The 21,763-nt window shown below is 52.4% G+C and overlaps 1 protein-coding gene across 3 annotated transcripts; it reads right to left on the bottom strand.

The window, feature by feature from the left end:
- Positions 1 to 811: 811 nt before the first annotated feature.
- On the bottom strand, positions 812 to 20,917 carry LOC142880313 (piezo-type mechanosensitive ion channel component 2-like). Of its 3 annotated transcripts, none has more exons than XM_076014128.1 (54): positions 20,347 to 20,917; positions 19,128 to 19,217; positions 18,468 to 18,590; positions 18,206 to 18,248; positions 17,161 to 17,281; positions 16,575 to 16,773; positions 15,999 to 16,212; positions 15,022 to 15,169; positions 14,794 to 14,952; positions 14,608 to 14,722; positions 14,149 to 14,528; positions 13,753 to 13,858; positions 13,323 to 13,573; positions 13,061 to 13,209; positions 12,909 to 12,987; positions 12,644 to 12,738; positions 12,328 to 12,548; positions 12,087 to 12,244; positions 11,720 to 11,896; positions 11,468 to 11,581; positions 10,942 to 11,142; positions 10,665 to 10,869; positions 10,391 to 10,492; positions 10,118 to 10,289; positions 9,952 to 10,038; positions 9,688 to 9,844; positions 9,347 to 9,443; positions 9,092 to 9,257; positions 8,921 to 9,010; positions 8,744 to 8,832; positions 8,600 to 8,662; positions 8,370 to 8,485; positions 7,741 to 7,858; positions 7,434 to 7,613; positions 7,194 to 7,360; positions 6,810 to 7,111; positions 6,396 to 6,728; positions 6,213 to 6,314; positions 5,975 to 6,131; positions 5,630 to 5,812; positions 5,187 to 5,382; positions 4,983 to 5,076; positions 4,628 to 4,775; positions 4,441 to 4,528; positions 4,153 to 4,279; positions 3,893 to 4,051; positions 3,474 to 3,621; positions 3,206 to 3,394; positions 2,919 to 3,011; positions 2,552 to 2,835; positions 2,336 to 2,415; positions 1,952 to 2,165; positions 1,709 to 1,850; positions 812 to 1,239 (listed from the first exon to the last, which is right to left on the bottom strand). In XM_076014128.1, the coding sequence occupies exons 1-54, from the start codon at positions 20,408 to 20,410 to the stop codon at positions 1,138 to 1,140; spliced, it is 8,157 nt and encodes a 2,718-aa protein (XP_075870243.1). In that variant the 5' UTR covers positions 20,411 to 20,917; the 3' UTR covers positions 812 to 1,137. The 3 variants fall into 3 exon arrangements, with proteins under 3 accessions (XP_075870243.1, XP_075870244.1, XP_075870245.1); XM_076014129.1 differs by having other exon boundaries at positions 14,149 to 14,525; XM_076014130.1 differs by having other exon boundaries at positions 14,149 to 14,525; positions 18,468 to 18,587.
- Positions 20,918 to 21,763: the final 846 nt, after the last annotated feature.

The raw sequence follows: 21,763 nt of genomic DNA, 5'->3' as shown, positions 1-21,763 counted from the left end.
GGGGCGGAGCTGAAGTAGTCCCCATTACCGAAAATGCTGGCCTGCCGCGTTTTTCTAGCACAAAAGTCACACACACACCCACACATTATATTTGCACTACACACCTTGTTGTTGTTTTTTTAACTTTATGTTAATGTTTTCTGGCATTGTCACGTTATATTATTATATTCTAATGTCTATTTTATTTTTATTTTTTATTGTACTAACATTTATGTGTTGTTAACTTTATGTGGTTGCACTTTATGTTTGTTTCCTTGGCAACATGTTTATTGTAAATTAATATTTCGATTTTTACATTTTTAGCTTCAGTCATTCTTTACCCAAAGTCACCACTGGGTGTCGCCAACGGACCAACGAGTGTAGAAACGTAGATTTTTGGCCGTCAGACCGACACAAAAGAAACTTCTGGAACCTACTATACGTTATAAATGAAAGGACATGTCAAATACAGTTGTACAGAGAAATTAAGACTCTTACAGCCCACAACCTCACTTTGTGTTGCTCCAGTGTGTGTTTGCTTCTGTGATCACATCATATTTCACCCCATCAACAGCAAAAAGAAGCTGACGGGATGACAGAATGAGCCTTTAATAGTCCTGATGGAGAAACTGCAACAACTGAGGGTTGCTGGTCCCAATCCCACTCCATCTTAAACATTATTATTATTATTATTATTATTATTATTATCATCATTATTATTATTATTATTATTATTATTATTATTATTATTATTATTATTATTATTATCATAATTAGGTGAGGTTCAGTTCCTAGGATGTCCGACACTTGAAAGAAGACGACAGTGACAGGGTCAAGGGTCAAGCTTGTTCTTTTCTCACATTCTAAAGACACAACGGCAGGGTTGACTGACACAAACTGTGGAAGGATTCTCCGGTTTCCACTCAAACAATTCCAGGTTTTTCCAGGGTGCGATAAAACGCTGCAGCTCATCCACATTCACAGAAGGGGGCAGCACCTCTGCCCCAAGGGGACGCCCACAGGTACCTGGTGACGCTGAGTATCCAGACACATTTCATCTCCTCTGATTGGTGAACACGTGAACTCAAGTTCCTTCAAAGCTTTGGAATGAGTGTCTGGATTTTGGTCCTTTTGTGAACAAAATCCCTGGAAGGATCTTCAGCGTCTGGTCCATTTGATCAGTGTCTCTGGAGATCGATAGAGGAAGATCAGCTTGGCGTACAGCTCTTCCTCCAGCTCCAGCTCTCCCGTCTCTCGCACCTGCAACACAGAGCTGTCGGTCAGAGGGGTTGGTCAGGGGGTGGAGTCTGCCACCAGTCTGAGGGCTAGACCAGGAAGTAACTAACTAACTAATAACCCCAACTAACTAATAAGCCCAACTAGTAGCCCAAACTAAATAACAACCTTAACTAATAACCCAACCCGAACTGATAACCCTCACAATAACTAATAACCCCAAATAACTAATTACCGTAACTAATTCCCCCTAACTACCTAATGCCCCCAACCCTAACTCTACTACCTAGTACCCCTAACCCTTACTAATACACCTAACTACCTAATACCCATAACCCTAACTAACTAACTAACTAACTAATAGCCCTACCGGAAGATGACCCAGGAAGTAACTGATAACCCTAACTAATGCCCCTGACTAACTAATACTCCAAACTCTAACAAACTAACTAACTAATAGCCCTAACCCTAACTAACTAACTAGCAGCCCTACCAGGAAGATGTCGGTGCAGAGCTTGAGGATGCGGTCGACGCAGGGCAGCTCCTCGAACATGATAGAGTGGCTGATCCCGCTGAAGAACTCCCGCACAAATTTCCCAATCACCAGGACCACCGAGGCGTAAAGTCCCATGATGCTGTGGGGGGGTTGGGGGGGAGCGCAGAGAGGCACCAAGGGTCAGCGCTGCGTGACCGCTACCCGGTGGACACTAGCCGCCGCTGCAGGCGTTGTACGTACCCGTATCCGGCCAGGAAGCCCAGACTGGGGGGGCTGACTTTGTCACTGAACACCAGGAGCTGGAGCCCCGCCTCCCTCCTGTCACTCAGCATGCTGGCTCCGCCCTCTGGAAGCAGACTGGCGACGGGTTGGTCGACGATCCACCACTCCTGGATCTCTCTGCTGCTATTGGTTGTGCGCTCCAAAGCCAGTAAGATGTCCTTGTACTGGCCATCTGATTAGACAAGGAAGGCCACATGATGACTGAACTAGTTAGTTTGTCATCATGAAACACTTTTTCCTTCTACTTGACGTCGGCTAACACTTTGTTTGTGGTGCCATTAAAAACAAAAACAGCCAAGTGTCAGGGTCAAGGGTCAAGGTGTGTGTGTGTGTGCGTGTCACCTGTGTAAAGCTGCTCGATGGGTTTGGCGTTGGAGTCGCTCGGAGCTCGGATGAAAGACGGGAGAACGCCTCGTATCACCCTGAAAATCCGGGAGAAAATTTGAGAGATCTGATTGAAAACATCAGTTTTCTGCTGGAGTCAGTGGCATTATTTGGCAGGCCAGATTCTAGGACCACCCCCCCCCCCCCACCCCCCCACCCATCCCCAGGACTCACACAGGAAGTGTCCTGGTCCCACTGAGCAGCTGAATGAGATCCAGGCGAGTCACGTCGTCCAAATAGGTCACATGTTTCCCCGACGCCAGCTCCACCTTGGCGCCCAGACTCAGGTTCCTCTGGATGGTCCAGGACACGGTCAGAGGGAAGTGGTCTAGGCTGAGCACCTGGCCCAGGTACTGCCTGCTGGGGGGGCTGATGGTCCACAGAGAGTTGCTGCTGCCCTGAAGCTCTGCCACCGTCACGTCCTCGTGACTGTACGCCTCCAGGAACTGCAAAGCACTCTGGGATATGGGATTCAGAGTGTGAGTGCAGACACGTAAAACAAAGTGACAGAGCAGAATTCCTCCCTGCTGCCCAAACCTACAGGCTTGTAGCTGTAAGAGTCGCTGAATTCACTGAACTGGCCCTCAGTCAGATCTTTGAGTTGGTTCTGCTGAGCACTCATGGTGAAGATTGGCTGTGGAAGAGTTACACTTGGAGTTACACTTGGAGTTACACTTGGAGTTACACTCAGTTAGCCAGAGTTACAGTCAGTTATAGTCAGATTGACTAGCCAATCCAGGCTGGCGAGGGGTGTGGCCAAAGCATTTTATTTCCTCCTTCTCTTGTCAGTAAGATAAGTTAGCTTGGAGGAAGGTGCATGCAGGTCACCTGGAAGCCTCCCAGTGTGATGGTGAGTGAGACATCCAGCGGCCGGTTGACGACTCCGGCCACAGACTTGATGAGGGACATGAAGAGCAGCGGGAACCAGACGATGCAGATGAGCAGCAGGACGATGAGGCCACCCATCCCGTATTTCACCACTCGCTTCTTCTTCTGTCCTCGCGGCTGAGGATACCTCTGCACACACACACACACACACACCCTGTTAGGAAGAGAGTCTTCCTTCTGAAAAAGGCAGACGGTGACAAGCAGTGACCTTCTCCGACTCCCTCCAGCACTTGAGGACGAAGCAGTGGGCGTAGACGTCCTCCACGCATATCCAGGAGGACAGGGACAGCGTGGTGTCGGTCCACACCCAGTCCATCACTGCCCTCAGCTCCGTCAGGAAGGGAACCAGCCGGAAGCTACAGACAGGAACAGGGAGTGAAAATATAAATAAATAAATAAATAAATATATATGTGTGTGTATCTTTGAAGCCCCATGATATTTAGCTCTTTATTGAAATGACTCTTAAAACAATGAAAAAATGGATGAAATTCATCTATTTTATGACTTACTTACTATAAATATAATTTCTTCAAGTTCAGATGGCCAGATTAAAAATCTTAAATGGCCGCAGTTTACCCGTACCTGTGCACGGCTAGTGGCTAGTTGGCACAGGGTACTGCACTCACCCCTGGAACAGGAAGAGGTTGAGGTAGTTGTAGCTCTTTGTCAGGAAGTTCCCCAGAACTCGTGTCGGGTAGCCAGAGCGAATCTGATAGGCTGACAGCCCAAAGTAAAGACACTTGACAAAGTACCAGAGCTGAGCCACCAGGTTCTGGTTGAAGCGCCTGCAGACAGACAGGCCGGCAAACGGACAGACTTTGGTTTCAAGTGTCTGCAGGTCACACAGTGGTTCCGACACGCAGTGATTGGACCGTGAGGAAGTTACCTCTCGGTGACCGTTGGCAGGATGAAGAACATCCAGAAGTGAATCCCAAAGACCAGAATCACCTGAAAGACCAGTTTCCCCAGAACCGTCTTCCTCAGATACAGAGCCCTGTCAATCACCATGGTGCCTGCAGGCACATAGATGAGTGGACAGTGAGACAGAGGGTTGGGATGGTTGGACAGTGAGACAAACAGATGGACAGTGAGACGCATCGGGAGACAGTGAGACAGACAGGTGGAAAGACAGAGGGGCAGACAGACAGACAGATGGGTAGACAGACGGACGCACCAAACTGGATGAGCACCATGACCAGGAAGGCTTCAGGAACTTGGTCTTCAGACAGAGAGGAAGTGATGTCAGCAGCAGCCGAGTGTTTCTGAAGGGACAGAAGAAGGAGAAGAAGAAGACGTCAGGGCCCGAGGCACCAAGGACTGGACGTAAATCAGCTGTCCATCATTGGTGGGACGAGTTTCACCCCAAAAGCCCAGAAGCCGAAGACGATGATGATAAAGTCGACGGTGTCGGCCAGGAACATGAGGACGTAGACATCGGTGACTGCGCTGTACTCGGGCTGGACCAGAGCCCTGAAGAAGTTCAGCACTGGTCGGTAGAGGGACGTCCACCTGAATCACCACATCATCACAAATGACTGCAGCTCACAACACAACCAGCAGGGGGCAGCATTCTGCCTCAATCGGTTCAAAACCAGTTCCAATTTTAAATAATTCAAATTTGTCTCATTGAACCTCCTCAAGCCTTCAACCTCAGATTCTTCTTCTTCAGCCTCGTGGTTCTTCGCAAACTAGTGTTGGTAGCTTAGCATAGCATACCTGCTCACAGAGTAGTTCCTGGCTCTGATGGAATGTTCTCTGAATTTCTCCCATAGCAGCTCGAACCTGCCGGGCTGGTGGCTGCTAAGACTGCCTGCAGAAGAAGAAGAAGAAGAAGACGAAGCAAAAGAAGAAGAAAAGGAAGGGGCGTCAGTCCTCCACAGCTCAGCTAATCACACTCTTCTGCACTCCTCACAAGTCTACCTGCAGGAGAGCGCACGTGGACGGAGCTCGACTGCGTCCGTCTCCGCCCTCGGCGACGAAGCCAACCAGCCGCATCTTCCTGGTCCAGGTGGGCAGAGTCGGGGGTGGGGTCGTGGGCAGAGCCCGGCTGGAGGTGGCAGAGATCACCGAGGGCCTCCGTCTCCATGGCGACCGTCTGGTCCCACAGGCCGTGGCACTGTGCAGGAGGAGGAGGTGAGAAGAGCCAGAACCAGCAGAGCCAGCAGAACCACTGGAACCAGCAGAACCACCAGCAGAACCAGCAGAATGGGAAGAACCAGAAGGACCACCAGCAGAACCACCAAAACTACTAGAATGACCAGCAGAACCATCAGAACTAGCAGAACCGGAAGAACCGTGGTCCTGCTGAGGTCCCCTGATACCTTCAGGATCACTTAGCCCCGCCCACAGCCCGGAGGCGGTACCTTGAGGATGGCCCGGTGGTAGAAGAGGGCCAGTAGCTGCAGCAGGTCATACAGGACATAGGCCTCCTTCTTCTCCACGCCCAGGATGTTGGGTGGGTGGAAGGGCTTGGACCTGTCCACCTCCAGCTTCTGGTTGAAGGGGAAGAACCCGAACTGGAAGAAGTACTTGATGACAATGGTGACCTGAGTGAGGAGGGACAGACGGGGGAGCGGGTGAGTCCGGCTGCCGAGCGGGTCGGCCCAGTCCGGGCTCGGCTCAGTACGGGGTCTGCCCAGTACGGGGTCTGCCCAGTACGGGATCGGCCCGGTCCGATCCCCTCGGCCCGGCCCGGTGGCGGTCCTGACCTCAGTGTAGATGATGGCCGTCATCCAGAAGGTCTTGCTGGGCCTGGGCACGGAGAGCATCGCCCACAGGAAGACCAGCACCGGCAGGACCAGGGTCAGGCAGCTGGCAGACACCATGTGGTTCAGCACCATCACCAGGTAGCACACTGTCTCCGACCTGAGCACAACCACAGGATCCAGAGCTAGAGGTCAGAGGTTGTAGGTCAGCTGAGCAGGGAGCAGCAGCTACTGCACCAACCTGGCGGCCAGGATGCTGTAGAGGGCATAGCAGAGCTGCAGCAGCTGGTGCTGCTCCTGGTAGAACCGGTCCGAGGCCTCCAGCTCCTCGTCGTAGAATGTCCTGCCATGAGACAGAGGTCACATGGCCAGTCAGCTGACACCACCTTGTCACCTGACATTCACCTGGTCACCTGACACTCACCTATTCCTCAGTAGCTCACTGGCCGTCAGGCGCTGAATACAGGGCTCCGGCAGGAAGGAAGTGGAGGTCCAGTCGCACAGGAAGTCGCTCGACTCAGCCTGCCAGCGGACTGGAACCGCCGACCTCCTGCAGCCGTCGACCTCCTGGTCCTCCTGCAGGTCCTGAACCTCCTGTAGATCTTGAACCTCCTGCAGGTCTTGACCTTCATGAACCTCCTGCAGGTCCTGAACCTCCTGAAATTCTTGCAGGTCCTGAACCTTCTGAACCTCCTGTAGGTCCAAGCTGTAGGAGGGCAGACTAGGTCGCATCTGGACTGGAAACGAGTCTTCACAGCTGTTCACGAGACACAAAATGAAAAATGATTCAGCCCGTTTGCCTGTCTGTCTGCCTGTCTCTATGCAGGGCAGGACCCACCTGTCTGTCTGATGTGTATCTCCATCTTCCCAGGACTGGACTCTTCCCATTCTGGAAAGCCTCGGTCTTTGTCTCAGGCTGGTTTTGGTAGCAAGGCATTCAGGGTGGGAGGCATTCCTGTCCAGTAGAACCAAAGAACTTCCTTCATCTTCTTCTCCTTCTTCTCCTCCACCAACTCCTCTTCCGGCCACACTCTGCCCCTCAGCCTCATGGGTAATGTGGTCCAGGTCGGACTCTCTGGAGCTCTTCATCATCTGTTCCTGGTAGTAGACGTGGATGGCCTCCCTAGTGGGAAGATTTCCCTGCAACAGTCCCACGGACCAATGAGAAGGGCCGAAAGAGGCCCCGCCATCATACCACCCTCCCGCCCCTGACCTGACTCACCTGTCGCGCCTGTTGCATCAGCATACAGCGCTCGATCCTCAGAACAGTGGAGATGTCGATGTGCTCCTGGCAGAGTCCTCGGAGCCACGAGGTCAGAGAGTCCAGCAGCGCCGCCAGCAGGACCGAGCAGAACCTCAGTGTGTTGGAGAAGCGCCGCAGTACTGTGTCTGAAACACAAGAGGGAGCCGCTGAGCACCACCCACATCCCCCGAAGGCTGCAAAGCTCTCATGACCCACTACCTGGTCCCTCTTCCTCCTGTTGCTGCTCCTCCTCCTGCTGCTCCTGCTGCTCTTCCTGCTCCTCGTGCTGCTGCTGCTGCTCCTCCTGCTCCTCGTGCTGCTGCTGCTGCTCCTCCTGCTGCTCTTCCTGCTGCTCCTCCTGCTGCTCCTCCTCCTCTTTCATCACTTGGATGACAGCAGCTACAGAGCAGAAGGAGCCACAGTCCGGAGGTTCAGAGGAGGAACATCTCATTTACAGACAGACAGACAGACAGATAAGCATAGAGACAGACAGGCAGGCACAAAGACAGACAGACAGACTCCTCACCTCCTCTCTTCTCCTCTCGACTCCTTCCTTCAAACAAATTCTTTCTCCACTGTTTTTTTTGGTTATTTCGGGCTCTCATGGCTGTTCTGGAGTCTGTGATCCAGGCGTGGTACACAAACTGACAGACAGACAGGAAGTCACACAAACTGACAGACAGACAGGAAGTCACACAAACTGACAGACAGACAGGAAGTCACACAAACTGACAGACAGACAGACAGGCTGTCACACAAACTGACAGACAGACAGGAAGTCACACAAACAGGCTGTCACACAAACTGACAGACAGACAGACAGACAGGCAGTCACACAAACTGACAGACAGACAGGAAGTCATACAAACTGACAGATAGACAAACTGACAGACAGACAGACAGGCAGTCACACACTCTGACAGACATGCATGTAGTCAGACATGCAGGCAGGCAGACAGACAGGAATCACACAAACAGACAGACAGTTATGCAGTCAGACAGACAGACAGGTAAGCAGGCAGACAGACAGGAATCACACAAACAGACAGACAGTTATCCAGGCAGACAGACAGACAGGTAGGCAGGCAGACAGATGGGCAGACAGACAGTCCAGTCAGGCAGACAGACAGGCAGACAGACAGACTCGCTGGTCACCTGGAAGGCAGACTTCTCAGGTGGCTCCTCCTCCACCTTCTTCTCCTCCTCCTGTTTCTTCTCTTCCTCCTCCTCACTGTCCGTCTCAAACAGGTAGTAGTCACCACTCCTCACCACTGACACACGCACGCACGCACGCACACACACACACACAGACACACACACACACACGGTCAACCTGGTAGGCAGTCAGACGGCTGAGTTGGCGCTCTGGTGGTCACATGACTCACTGGAGGCGTGGTTGACCCAGGGTCTCCACCAGTTCTTTTGCTGCCCCCTGCTGGCCTCCTCACCTGCAAGAGGAGCAGAGAGATGAAGGAGCTGCTGTAAGGTCGACTAGCGGTGGCTAGCAGCGGCTAGCGCTAGCTACTGACCGTGGCTACGGTGGCTGTCCTGGGTCAAACTCAGCAGCTTCTCTTTTCCTCGGCGGAACTTCTGCTGCCGAGACTTGATTCGCTCCATCCTGGAATGAGACAAGAAACAGGAAGTGGGTCAACCACCACTGGACTGGACCGGACCACACACCCCCCAAAGAAGCTGCGCCCCCTTACTGTCTCTTCAGCAGGTCCATGGACGTCTTCTCCACCTCCAGACGAGCTCGGACAGCCTTCACCGTGGACGCCTCAATTAGCTCCGCCCCCCTGCACCACCGGGCCAATCAGAAGGCTGCTTGAGAATGTGTGTGTGTGTGCGTGTGTGTGTTCGTGTGTGTGTGTGTGTACCTGGAGGCCAGCAGCTGTGTGTTGTGCAGGTCCAGCACCACGTACAGGAAGTAGCGGCTCCTGAAGACACGGCGCTGCAGCAGCAGGAAGCAGAAACAGACGCCGTCCCAGACGATGCCGGCCTCGTCGCTGGGCAGCTCGCACTGCTTGTTGCTCGGCTGCTCGGCTGCAGCACACACACACACACACACACACACACACCTGTCAGCAGGCAGGGAGACAGGCAGGCAGGCAGACAGACAGGTGGTCCCTCACGTTTGGTGTAGCCCTTGATGGTGCAGGCCAGACTGAAGAGCTGGATGAGCCAACAGTGATTCACCACCAGCGACCTGATGAAGCCACAGGCCAGGATCTGCAGACAGACAGGCAGGTAGGCAGACGGACAGACAGACAGACAAGTGGACAGATAGGCAGACAGGTGTACATAAGGGCAGGGAGACAGGTACAGGCAGGTAGGCAGACAGGTGAAGACAGACAGACAGACAGACAGGAGCAGACAGATAGACAGCTGCAGAGAGGTGGACAAAAGCAGACAGACAGCTGCGACATACAGACAGGTGCAGACAGACAGACGAGGGGGGGTGTGGGCTGCTCACCGACAGGATGTTCTTCATGGTGATGACGAAGACGTTGTAGCCAATCAGACAGTCCCAGTAGAGCAGGATGGAGCTGATTGGCTTGAGCAGCAGGTCTCCGCCCACCAGCAGGAAGTAGAAGCAAGCCACCAGGTAGCCCATGCAGAAGATGCTGATCCTGGGACAGGAAGGAAGCACAAGGTTGGGAAAACCACATCCTGGACTTATGCTGCTGTTGATTGGTTGGTCGGTGGGTTGGGCTTTCTTTGGCCCCGCCCTCTTTACCTGGTGGTGCCAGTGATGAAGATGATGGTGAGCACGAACCAGAACATGTAGCTGAAGATGACGACCTTCATCATGTCCAGGTAGGACCTGCAGGGGTCAGGGGCCAGGGGTCAATGGTCAGACTGAGGGGGCTGAGGGAGGGGAAGGGGCAGTGGGCGGAGCCAACCTGCAGGTCATGAAGTCTGGGACGGCATTGAGATGCAGCCTCTTGATTGGATGGGAGGTGTGTCTGTCGTCCGGCTCACAGTTGTCTCCAGCTAGCAGGCGGACGGCCGGCTGCTCCTCTTCCTCAAACACCTGCAGCTGCAGCGATGCCCCCAGCAGAAGCAGGAAGTCGTCTGGGGGTCAGAGGTCAAAGGCTGTCAGAGACTCAGACATCCCCTGAGTGATGGTGACGTTGACGATAATGACGACGATGACGGCGGTGACGACAGCTCACAGAGGAGGAAGAGCGAGTTGGGCGGAGTCAGGTGGTCAGGGAGGAAAAGCCACTTGACCACGTTGGAGTCGACCTGTGAGGATGGCGGGCGCCACGGGTAGTCTGGGGGGGATCAGAAAGGTCAGAGGTCAACAATGCAGTGATTGGTTGGTCCTGGTTGGATCTGATTGGTTCTTTTAAACATGACAGTAAGACCAACACATAGCCGAGGAACCTGTTTGCAGACACTAGCATTTAGCATGGAGCAATGGCTAGCTCACGCGAGCTGACATACCTTTGCAGGCTGCAGGAGGGAAGCCGATACACAACAGATACTGAAAACACAACATCCCTGACAGGAAGTAACAGTACTTTGGCCAAATGGAGGCCATGAACTTCCTGCTGCGACGTGATAGGACGGCGATGAGACCAAAGGCGTGTCCAACGGCAAAGACGTCCATTCTCTGACCAATGACGTTGACGGCCAGCAGGAAGCAGGTCTGAGGAGAGGGAACACGAAGGTGTCTGAGAAATTGATCACAGTGTTTTGACAACTCTAGGGGGCGTCTTACCTCTAGTCCAAACTTGTAGAAGAAGTAGTTGAGGAAATACTTGATGCAGCTCAGCACGCCGTCGTCCAGATGGCGCCTGGTGATGTCATGGAAGAGCGTTCGGGTGGGAGGTGGGACTTTGTTGCAGCGGAGACGCTTGAGTTCCTGATGTCTGTAGATGGTCACTTCAAAGGCTAGCAGCGCTAAAATCACCAGGTTATACTGCAGAGACAGGGTGGCAGGATACTAACTTAGGATGGCTAACACCATCAGGGCAAACAGGGTGAAGATCACCAGGTGACACTGCACAGACAGGCTAGCAGGATGCAGCTCATTACATAAAAGTGACACGCCCTAAGTGTGCCCTGTTCTGAACAGAGCGTTTTTTTGCTGATTTAGATCTAATCTAAATATTAGATCCAAAGTCAATTTTGACTAATGCAGGTCACAGACAGGTCTTCTACACATTTGAGAACTATTTTAAGAAGTGGAAAAGTGACATAATATGGGACCTTTAACTTACAACCTTACATGGCCGAGGACTCACCCTCAGGTACTCAAGGAGTTTGCCGTCACTTTTGCGTAGCCCCACCCACTGGGCGGGGTCAACTGGGCCAGAGTACAAAACGGAGTGAGAGACGTCGATGCTTGAGTTACTGGGCTATCAACACAGACAGACAGACAGACAGACAAACCGAGAGACAGACAGTCAGAGAGATAGACAGATGAAAGACAAAGGCGATGGTGCAACGTTTCAGACTGAGCTGATGGGGGCGCAACAGAGTGTGGAGCTAGTTACCAGGCTGCAGTTGGATGAGTATCTGCTGGGCTGAACCATGTTGAGCTGGTACAACATCTTACACACCGTCAGCACGCAGGTCCACACCGTGCACACTGCTGCCAGCAGGGGGCGCCAGCGCCTGCACGGCAGCCACGCAGCCACGCACAGCACAAAGAGCAGGTTGAAGAGACACACCTGCACAGGGGGCGGGGCGGGGGCGACAGGCAGGTGAGATGGGTGGAAGACAGACAGGTGGCAGACCAATGGGTGACAGAAAAAATGGCTGGCAGACAGGTGATTTACAGACAGACGGCTGGCAGACATACAAGTGGCAGACAGACAAGTTACAGACAGACAGATGGCAGAGAGACAGATGGACTCTGACCTCCTTCACTGACACCCAGATGATGTAGGACGAGACGATCTTGACGATGTGCAGTTCCAGAAGCCACCAGATGAGGTGCTGCAGCTGCTGCAGGGAGAAGAGGAGACGCAGGAAGAGGACAGACAGGCGGTCGACCACCAGCCTCCAGGAGACCAAGACTGGAGGAGAGACAGACAGGAGAGACAGACAGGTGAGACAGACAGGTGAGACAGACAGGTGAGACTTCTGGTGTCAGTTTTACCAGCGATGTGGTTGGAAAGACTGTCGGCATTAAAGACACACGAGTCGTCCTCCTCCTGCTGCTCCTCCTGCTCCTCCTCCCGCTGCACTTCCTGCTGCACTTCCTGCTGCACCTCCTGCTGCACCTCCTGCTGTTCCTTCATCCACTTCTCTTCCTGCTGCAGCAGCTGCGAGGCTCCGCCCACCGACAGGTCAAACAGACTCCCGTCAGAATGGACCAACCTGCACACACACTGTGGGTGAGGATGGGGGCGGGGCCACACTGAGGTCACATGATTATGTGTGTGTGTGTGTGTATGTGTGTGTGTGTGTGTTACCTGGTGATGGTGCTGTTGTGAGTCTCCACCACCGTCTTGAGGTCGGTGAGCTCCAGGAACGGCTGGTGGAAGTAATGCAGGTGGATGATGCACACCTGGAGACACACACACCTGAGTGGAGCTTGGAGGTGGAGCAGGTAGGGAGGGGGTGAAGGATGAGGGTTGGGGTTAGGGTGAGGGTGAAGGTTGAAGGGTGAGAGTGCTGGGAAAGGGTGACGGGAGAAGGTGAATGATGGGGTGAAAGGTGAAGGTTGGGGTGAGGTACCAGGAGGAAGGCAGCAGGGATGAAGATCTTGGTGAAGAGAACCGGAACAGAGAACTTCTCCAGACCGACGTCCTCCAACCTGGAGACACCACAGCTGCTCAGAGGCTGTTTAGAGAGACTGACTCCGCCCACCCACGTCACCTGATCTCTACCTGTGAGTGCTGAGTCCCGTGTAGTAGCTCCAGGTGTGAGGGGACGACGGGAACTGGAAGGTGTAGACCAGGATCAGCACCAACATGGAGTAGACCACCACGGCTACCCAGAAGCCCCTGAGCCAGGCACGCCAGCGCTCGTAGTTCAACTGCACCGAGGGGCAAAGACAGATGGGTGAGTTTGCTGGTTCAACTCAAGTTAGGGGTCAGTAGAGCAGGAGGAGCAGGAGCAGGAGAGGGAGGCTGCAGTGCCGTAGGTCACCTGGTAGAGGGCGACGCAGCAGAGGAACAGCACCATGTAGACCACCTTGTAGAGGACCACCTTCCCCTCGAAGCTCACCAGGAAGAACATGGTTCCACATACGTAGATCCAGTACTTGACAAACATCCTGCCTACCACAGAGGCCAGGGCTTCCACTGTCACGGCCCCGCCCCCGGCCACACCCCCCCGGAGAAGGAGCCACTCCTCGTAGGGCTCTGTCCCCTTCACCTGCTCCTGCTGGCCGCCGGTGCCTGGGCCACAGACAGGTGAAGTGGAGGTGAGACAGATGGTGACGACAGACAGACAGACAGACAGACAGACGGATAGACTGGCAGACAGACAGACAGGCAGACAGATGGACAGACAACACACAGACAGACGGCAGACGGGCAGACAGACAGACACGCAGTATCGCTCCACTCCTGCTCACCTTGAGTGTGGACGCTGATGCTAGACAGCGGTCTGTCTCTCTGCCTGTCTCTCCTCTCAGTCAGCGCTTGGCGCAGCAGCAGCCAAAAGGTCGACAGGCACAACAGCTGCAACAACAACAACAACAAGGTCAGGAGTAAGTCAACAAACTCCACAAAATCAGCAGTAGCACTGCTATAAGCAGTACTGCCAGTAGCACTGTAGAATTAGTAGCAGTACTGTCAGTAGTGCTTTAGTATAGGTAGATTTACTGTTGACAGTGTTGTAGTATGGGCAGTAGTACTGCAGCAGTGCTGTAGTAGTAACAGTAGTATTGTTGGCAGTTCTTTAGTATAAGCAGTAGTACTGTCTGCAGTTCTGTAGTCGTAGCAGTAGTACTATAGCAGTATTGTCGTACCTTGGAGGCTAACTCCATACAGAGGTCGTCCTTCCTCGGGAAGAGTCCAGGTACTTCCTGCACCTGCTGGAAGCTGTAGATGTACTGCAGGAGGACCAGCAGGTTTCCGTAGACCACCAGCCAGGGCGATGACGCTAGTGTGTAGCGGCGGCGCTCACGTAGCATCCAGAGGACGCAGGACCAGAGCAACAGGACGCAGGTGAGCCAGGACACATAGGTGATGGACCAGGCCATCATGGCCATCAGGGCACAGATGTAGCTTTGCTTCAGGAGAAAGCTGAGGGCCATGGAGGCAGCACTGACTCCGCCCACACAACTCCCCTCCACCTCAGGCTCCTCCCACCCGTCTCCCTCAAACAAGCAGGTCTCCAACGTGTCTGCTGGTTCCGGCAGAAACAAAAGAAAGGGCTCAGGTCAAACCCAGGCCTCCGCCCACTCCTTCAGTTGCCCCCAACTTACCTGAATGGCTGAGGGAGTAGAGAGGGGTTTGGTAAAGGTCCAATCCCAGGGCTGTGCTCTCGGTGGGCGGGGCGAAGGATCCCGAGGGGCTGTCATTGGCAGAGGATATGGTGGGCTGCGGTCGAAGAAGGTTACTGTTGGTCACTGTCGGATTGTCTTTGTGGGTGGAGACTTGAGTGGTCTCACCTGGTGGTGACTCCGCCTCCACAGCTGTCTGCGAGTCTCCGCCGTCAGCGTGCTGATGACCTCATCGCTGAGGTCGCTGGTAGCAGTTGTGATGTCATAGCTTTGGCTGGCCATCGACTCCGTCTTCTCTGCATTCTGGCCCAAAGCGCCACCAATAAGCTGCAGGAACATGTACCGACCGTTAGCCAATGAGAGCGAAGCATAGCGGGATGCTGTGGGAGGACCTACCTGGTTTCTCAGAAGACCGGCCACGGCGTTGTAGAGCAGCAGCAGCATCAGAGGGCAGCCGAAGTGAAACCAGTGCAGCTCAGAGTTCACTTGCAACCTCCAGGGGGCAGCGCAGTCCAGCGAGACCAGTGAGACCAGGCCGAACACACTGCGAGACACATATTTTCTGACGAACAGCCAGACTAGACCAACCCACACAAGATTAGCCCAGACTACCTGAGATAATCCTAGATCACCCCAAACTAAACTAGGCTAGAATTGACTAGACTACCGTAATTATCCTAGACTGGCCCAGACTACCCTAGATAATTCCAGATTTGACTGAACTAGACTAGAATACACTAGAATACTCTAGACTAAACTAGACATGCCCAGACTACCCTAGATAATGCTACACTAGACTGAACATAACTAGACTTGCCTAGATTGCCCTAGAAATTCCAAGACTAGACTAGACTAGGTCTGACTACACTTGATAATTTGAGACCACACTTGACTAAACCAGACTAGAAAAAACAAGACTACACGACGCTAGACTGAGACAATCTTAGACCAGATTACCCTAAACTAGATTAGATTACCCTCGACTAAATTTGACAAGCCTAGACTAGATTACCCTAACCTAGACTTGGTAAACTAAACTAGACTAGTCTACACTAGCCAGGACAATCCAGACTAGGCTCCCCTCGATTTACCTAGACAAGTCCAGACTAGATTACCCTAACCTAAATTAGACTAACCTAGACTAAACTAGCCTACACTAGCCAAAACAATCCAGACTATACTAAATTAAACAAGAGCGCCCAACACTAAACTAACCCTGGACCAGACCACAATAAACTACACCAAACAAACCACAGATTATCTATTAAACTACTGCTTTTATTTCTCTACATAGCTTCGCTACTCTTCCTGTCGACACCTTCCCCTCCTGTTCATCACTGTGTGTGAGTGTGAAGGTGGGCGGGGCTTGTTACCTGGCAGACGTAGAGTTTGGAGGCCATGCCTCCTGCAGCGAGGGCAGCTGGTAGCAGTAGATGAGCAGGAAGTGGAAGGAAGAGTAGACCAGTGACATCATGGAAACACCTCTGAAAAGAAGCGCAGGGACCTGTCCTTCCCATGCCCACCAGGTACACAACATCTGGAAACACAAGAGGTAGGGGATGGAGGAGAGAGACGGAAACATGATGCCTGAGGGTGGCAGAAGAGAGGAAGAGGAGGAGGAGGAAGAGGAGAAAGAGGACGACAAGGGTTTGTCATGGTTAGTCAAAATAACCATCAAAAGATAGTCAATGATGAATGGAACCATCTAGTGGTTTGACTGGTTCCCTCGAGTGGTGTGACTGGTTCCCTCTAATGGGGGAACTGGTTCCCTCTAGTGGTTTGACTGGTTCCCTTGAGTGGTTTGACTGGTTCCCTCTAATGGGGGAACTGGTTCTCTCTCGTGGTGAAACTGGTCACCTCAGGTGGTGGAACTGGTGCCACTAGTGACGGGAACTGATATGTGGAACTGGTTCGCTCTAGTGGTGGGACTGTGGTGGAACTGGTCTTACCTGTGACCCCCAGCAGGGCCGTCAGCAGAACTTTGCCTCCAGTCTTCATCATGTCTGACAACATCTGGCGGCCTTTGCAGAGCAGAAACTCCAGTTGAGCCATCAGACGCATCCTGCTGTCAGTCTGCTCCTCTTCCAGCCCCTCCTCCAGGGCCTCCTCCAGCTCCTCCTCCAGCACCTGTGGCTCCTCCTGCTGAGGCTGGAGATTGAGGAGGAGGAGAGGGAGTAGGTGAAGGAAGAACAGGAGGTAGAAGAAGAGGGGTTGGAGGAGCAGGAGGAGAAAGAAGAGGAGGAGGAGGTGCAGAAGGAGGAGTGACTCCTGCTGGTTCGGGTTCATATTTACAGACTTTGACAAAATGACTGAAACACTGATCGAACCTGAAACCTGAGACTGTGTGTGTGTGTGCGTGTGTGTGTTCATACAGTCCAATCAGTGTCTCCCAGTTAATAAATAGCCGACTGAGTTTCAGTCTAATCGACAGGAAACCTTGTTGAGAAACAAGGAGACGACGTAAACAGATTACAGCCGCTTCATTACCTACTGACAGTGTGTGTGCGTGTGTGCATGTGTGCGTGTGTGCACTACCTGTGCGTTTGCATCTCTGTTTAGTCTTCCAATCAGCCTCCAGGTCAGCAGACCAACAACCAACACACCAACATCTGGGAGGAGCTGTCTCACTGCCGAGCCTGCATCACTTCCTGTCAGGCTGGGACAGACAGACAGATAGGCAGGCAGGCAAAGAGACAACATTTAATTCTTTCTTTATTTATTTATTTATTTATTTATTTATTTATTTATTTATTTTTTAAATGAAAATGTTTTTTTGAGAATCAGAAAAAAATAATTTATTTTTTTTTATCAGTAAAACTTTTCAAACGTAATAAATACCAAAGAAAATGATTAAAAGCTTCAACTCTGAAGTCAGTAGAACCTTTTAAACACACACACACACACACACACACACACACACACACACACACATTTAACTGTATGTGTAGGTGTTTTCAGAGCCACACAGTCCAGACAGAGAGGCTACAGTCTGAGCCTCCCACTGCGCACGCACGCACACATGCACGCACTCACACGCACACGCACACATACACACACACACGCACACACGCACACACACACACACACACACACTCAGTCAGGATCAGATGTCATGCCGGTTGTGTTTTTTTAAAGGCTGTGACAACGTCCTGCTTCAGAAAGTTCAGACGGCTCCAGATGACGACAACAGCCAGAAAGAACCACACAAACAACAACAACATCAACAACAACAACAACAACAACAACATCATCACACACTGCGTGTCTACACACTGAGAAGAAGGACGGAAGTGACTCAAATAAACCTGCTGCTGCAATAAAACCTTAAAGGGACGTCTGGCTTTACGAGAGCTGAGTCATCAAAATAACACACACACACACACACACACACACACACACACACACACACACACACACACACACACACACACACTCAGGCTGGTGACTGGTGATGTCTCCTACAAACTGATGGGTGAGATGAGAGACCAGTGGGAGGAACCAGTGACCAGACAGTTACGTGTGAGTGTGTGTGTGTGTGTGTGTGTGTGTGTGTGTGTGTTCATCAGGTCGTCACTCTCACCTCACCAGGCCGAGCTGAGCCACTCCTCTCTGCCAGGACGCACCTGTGGACAGACAGTCAGTCAGATAGTCATTCAGACAGACAGACAGTCAGACAGTCAGACATGCAGACATGCAGACAAACAGGCAGTGTAACAGTCAAGAAGAAAGACAGACAGATAGTCAGACAGTCAGTCAGAGAGACAGACAGACAGACAGTCAGACAAACAGTGAGTCAGACAGACAGACAGGTCAGACCAAAAGACAGATGGTCAGGTGCTCACAGGTGAGGTTGGTCAGCTGACTGGAGGAGGTCAGCTGGTTGGTCAGCTGGAAGAGGCTCTGCAGCAGCAGGAAGGAGAAGCTGCAGACGCAGGCGGCCGTCACAAAGTGTCCAGCTCTTCCTGCTGGACAAACACAGTTCCTGTCTGGAAATCCATCGGCGCTGTGGGAGGAGCCTGATGACATCACCGCCAGCCCTGCCCCCTCCCCTCTACCTGCACTTGACTCCTCGGGACATGTTGCTGCTTCCTGTCACAGGAAGTGATGTCACACTCCCGAGTCCCGACGGCCCCCCATCCTTCCTGCTCTTCCTCAGGAAGCAGCAACATCCTGTCATCACCTGTGTGTGTGTGTGTGTGTGTGTGTGTGTGTGTGTGTGTGTGTGCGCGCGCCCCAGGCAGCAGATGCTTCCCCACAGACCGACAGGCAGGTTGGGTCTGGTCTATTTACTGGCAGTAATGACATCACGTTCAGCAGGCTGAGACACAGCAGCAGCAGCAGCCACCTATCCATCCTATGGATCCTATTGATCCAATGGATCCTACTGTTCCTAATGATCCTGGGGACCCTATGGATCTTAAGGACCCTATTGATCCTATTGATCCTATTGATCCTATTGATCCTACAATCCTATTGATCCTATGGATCAGGTGTGGCCTCACCTGAGGAGCTGCTGGGCTCGGGCAGCAGCGGCAGCAGCAGCAGCAGGAGCAGGTAGACCAGAGAGAAGCCGTTGAAACGCAGCACACATGCTGTCAACACAGCAGCAACAACATCGAACAGCGTCAATATTAGTGTTTATTGATCAGTGATCAGCCTCCAGCTCTTCACTCATCATGTGATCTGAAGGCGTCTGAAGGAGGCATAAGCCACCAGGCGAATTCAAACCATCATCACCACACTTCACAGCACTTTCGGTATCCCCTCAAACAACTCCAACAGGAGGTTCCTCCAAAATAAAAGCATGTTGAGCTCCATTCAAGCCGCAGACTGAGTCGGTTTGGTTTAGACTCAGGAGGACTGTAAACACAGCAGACAGAAATAACACAGCAACCACACACACACACACACACACACACACACACACACACACACACACATATATATAAACACACACACAGTGTACTGTAGACAAACAGGAAGTGGCCCTGAAGGGCAGAAAAATAAAGTAAATCTTTAATTTGTGATGGTGCTGTGGCCTCCAACCATTAGCCAAGGACGCTAACAGGGCACTACTAGGAGCTCTGATGGTAAAACCATTAAATAATAAGGAGGTGTTAGCATGTTAGCACGCACGCGCACACACACACACACACACACACACACACACACACACACACACACACACACACACACACACTTTGGCAGGTAACAGCATCTGTGTTTCTGAGTGTTGCCCCTCCCCCCCTCTGGAATGTGAGGCAGTGAGGCAGTCTTAAAGGGAAGTTCCGCCCTAAAAACTGAAATTTAGGCTTTGAAAACATATTAAAATACAAGCTGGATCTCTGTCAATACACACACACACACACACACACACACACACACACACACACACGGAGCCCCAGTCTGCTGAGGTCCAGTGATGTCTGTAATCAATAAAGCTATCCGCAGCAGTATTCAATGAATGAACGAACCCACTACAATCAATCAATCAATCAATCAATCAATCAATCAGCCGTTCAATAATGAGGTGATCAGCTGACTGCCTGAACGGACGGATCAACAATCAATCATCAATAGAATTAGATTTTTTTTCTGACTGAAGGTTAAGATGTAACTGTTGATCATCAGTCACTGGTCCGGTCCGAGACTCTTCATTGAACAGTGATTGATCGGGAATCGGAGGTTCTGCTGAAGGTTCTAGAACCCACGCGGACTCACCTGCGGTCAGAGTCAGAGGCAGCAGAACCCTGAAGACCGCCGCGACCAGCAGATCCACCGACATCCTGCAGCAGCTTCGGGCCCCACACTCTCCTGGTTCCGGTTCGGTTTCTTCATCGGCACCGGGCCGTCAGAGGTCCGTGTGGCCGCCGGAGGAGCCGCGGGTCCGGCATAGGTCGGTGCGAAATACCGGTAACATCCCGGAGGAGCAAAGAGACAGACAGACAGACAGGACGATGCTGATTTGTCTCACTGCTCTCTGTCGGCCTGTCTACCTGCCTGTCTGTCTTCCTGCTTGTCTGTCTGTCTGTCTAGCAGCAGAAGTTCTGGAGGAACCTCAACTTCAGACTCGACCACAGCAGCTCCGTCCCGACTCTGCAAATCCCATTTTCTTTCCTTCTTTTCTCTCTTTCTCCTCCTTTTCTTTCTTTCTTCTCCTTTTTCTTATTTCCTTCACTTCTTTCTTCTCCTTCTCGCGCGCTCCTCCCCAGTTTTCTCGTCTTCACCACTTGTTGAACTTTCTTTTCTTTCTCCTCCTCCTCCTTCGCAGCTTCTGAAAAACAGACTGACACGCACAAATTGACTCAAGATCCGTCCAACAGGCCCCGCCCACCGTTCCGACTGACAGCCGCCGCGGCCAATCAGGGGCTGGGACGCGCAAGGATCCGTTCGAACTGCTAACGTGGCCACGCCCCTTCCACGGCGACAACAACTAAATAACAATATAAATAAATGAAGCAATATTTTTCCAGACGATGAGGAGTTGAGAGAGGAGTTCAGCCCACCGACCAATCAGAAGAGGAGATGCCAGACACATGATCCACAGCTCCTGGTCTCCTACCCGTCTGGGACTCACCTCCTCCTCCCCCACTTGACCTCCTTCTTTTCCTCCTCCTCTTCCTTCTCCTCCTTCTCCCCCACCTTCTCCTCCTTCTCCTCCTCTTCCTCCTTATCCACCTCCATCTTTTTCTCCTCCTCCTCACCCACCTCCTCCCCCTCCTCCCCCATCTCCTTCGTTTCCTCCTCCTCCTCCCACTCCTCCTCCTCCACCCCTTCTCCTGCCCACCTCCTTCTTTTCCTCCTCCTCCTCCCCCTCCTATTCCCACTGTTCACCTTCTCCTCCTCCCCCTTACTTGCTCCCCCTCCTCCTCCTCCTCCACCTCCTCCACCTCCTCTGTTTGATCCTGCTCCTCCTCCCCCTCCTCCCCATTCTCCCACCTCCTCCTGCCACTCTCTGATTGGACCAGAACACCAGACAGGGTTTGATGGTCTGAAGGTCATAGCAGTCATGGAGGTTTGGTGTGTGTGTGTGTGTGTGTGTGGGGGGGGGGGGGGGGGGGGGGGGGGGTCAGCAGTCACTCCACTGGTTTTGTCTCTCATCCCAAAGTTTCCTCTCAAAAGTGAAGAAAAACCAAAC

This window comes from Nelusetta ayraudi, unplaced genomic scaffold (genome assembly GCF_046127955.1).
Source record: "Nelusetta ayraudi isolate G7.1 ecotype Tasmania unplaced genomic scaffold, CSIRO-AGI_Nayr_v1 ptg000166l, whole genome shotgun sequence".
Taxonomy (NCBI): Eukaryota; Metazoa; Chordata; class Actinopteri; order Tetraodontiformes; family Monacanthidae; genus Nelusetta; species Nelusetta ayraudi.
This window is presented reverse-complemented; position numbering and strand designations above follow the sequence as displayed.

Excerpts from the sequence above, each read along its gene's own strand:
- LOC142880313 (XM_076014128.1), bottom strand. The coding sequence starts at position 20,410 with ATGTCGGTGGATCTGCTGGTCGCGGCGGTCTTCAGGGTTCTGCTGCCT. Across the intron at positions 15,170-15,998 it reads CCAAACTCTACGTCTGCCAG|TGTGTTCGGCCTGGTCTCAC; the intron begins GTAACAAGCCCC and ends TGTGTCTCGCAG. Across the intron at positions 3,622-3,892 it reads AACCTCTTCCTGTTCCAGGG|CTTCCGGCTGGTTCCCTTCC; the intron begins GTGAGTGCAGTA and ends TCCTGTCTGTAG.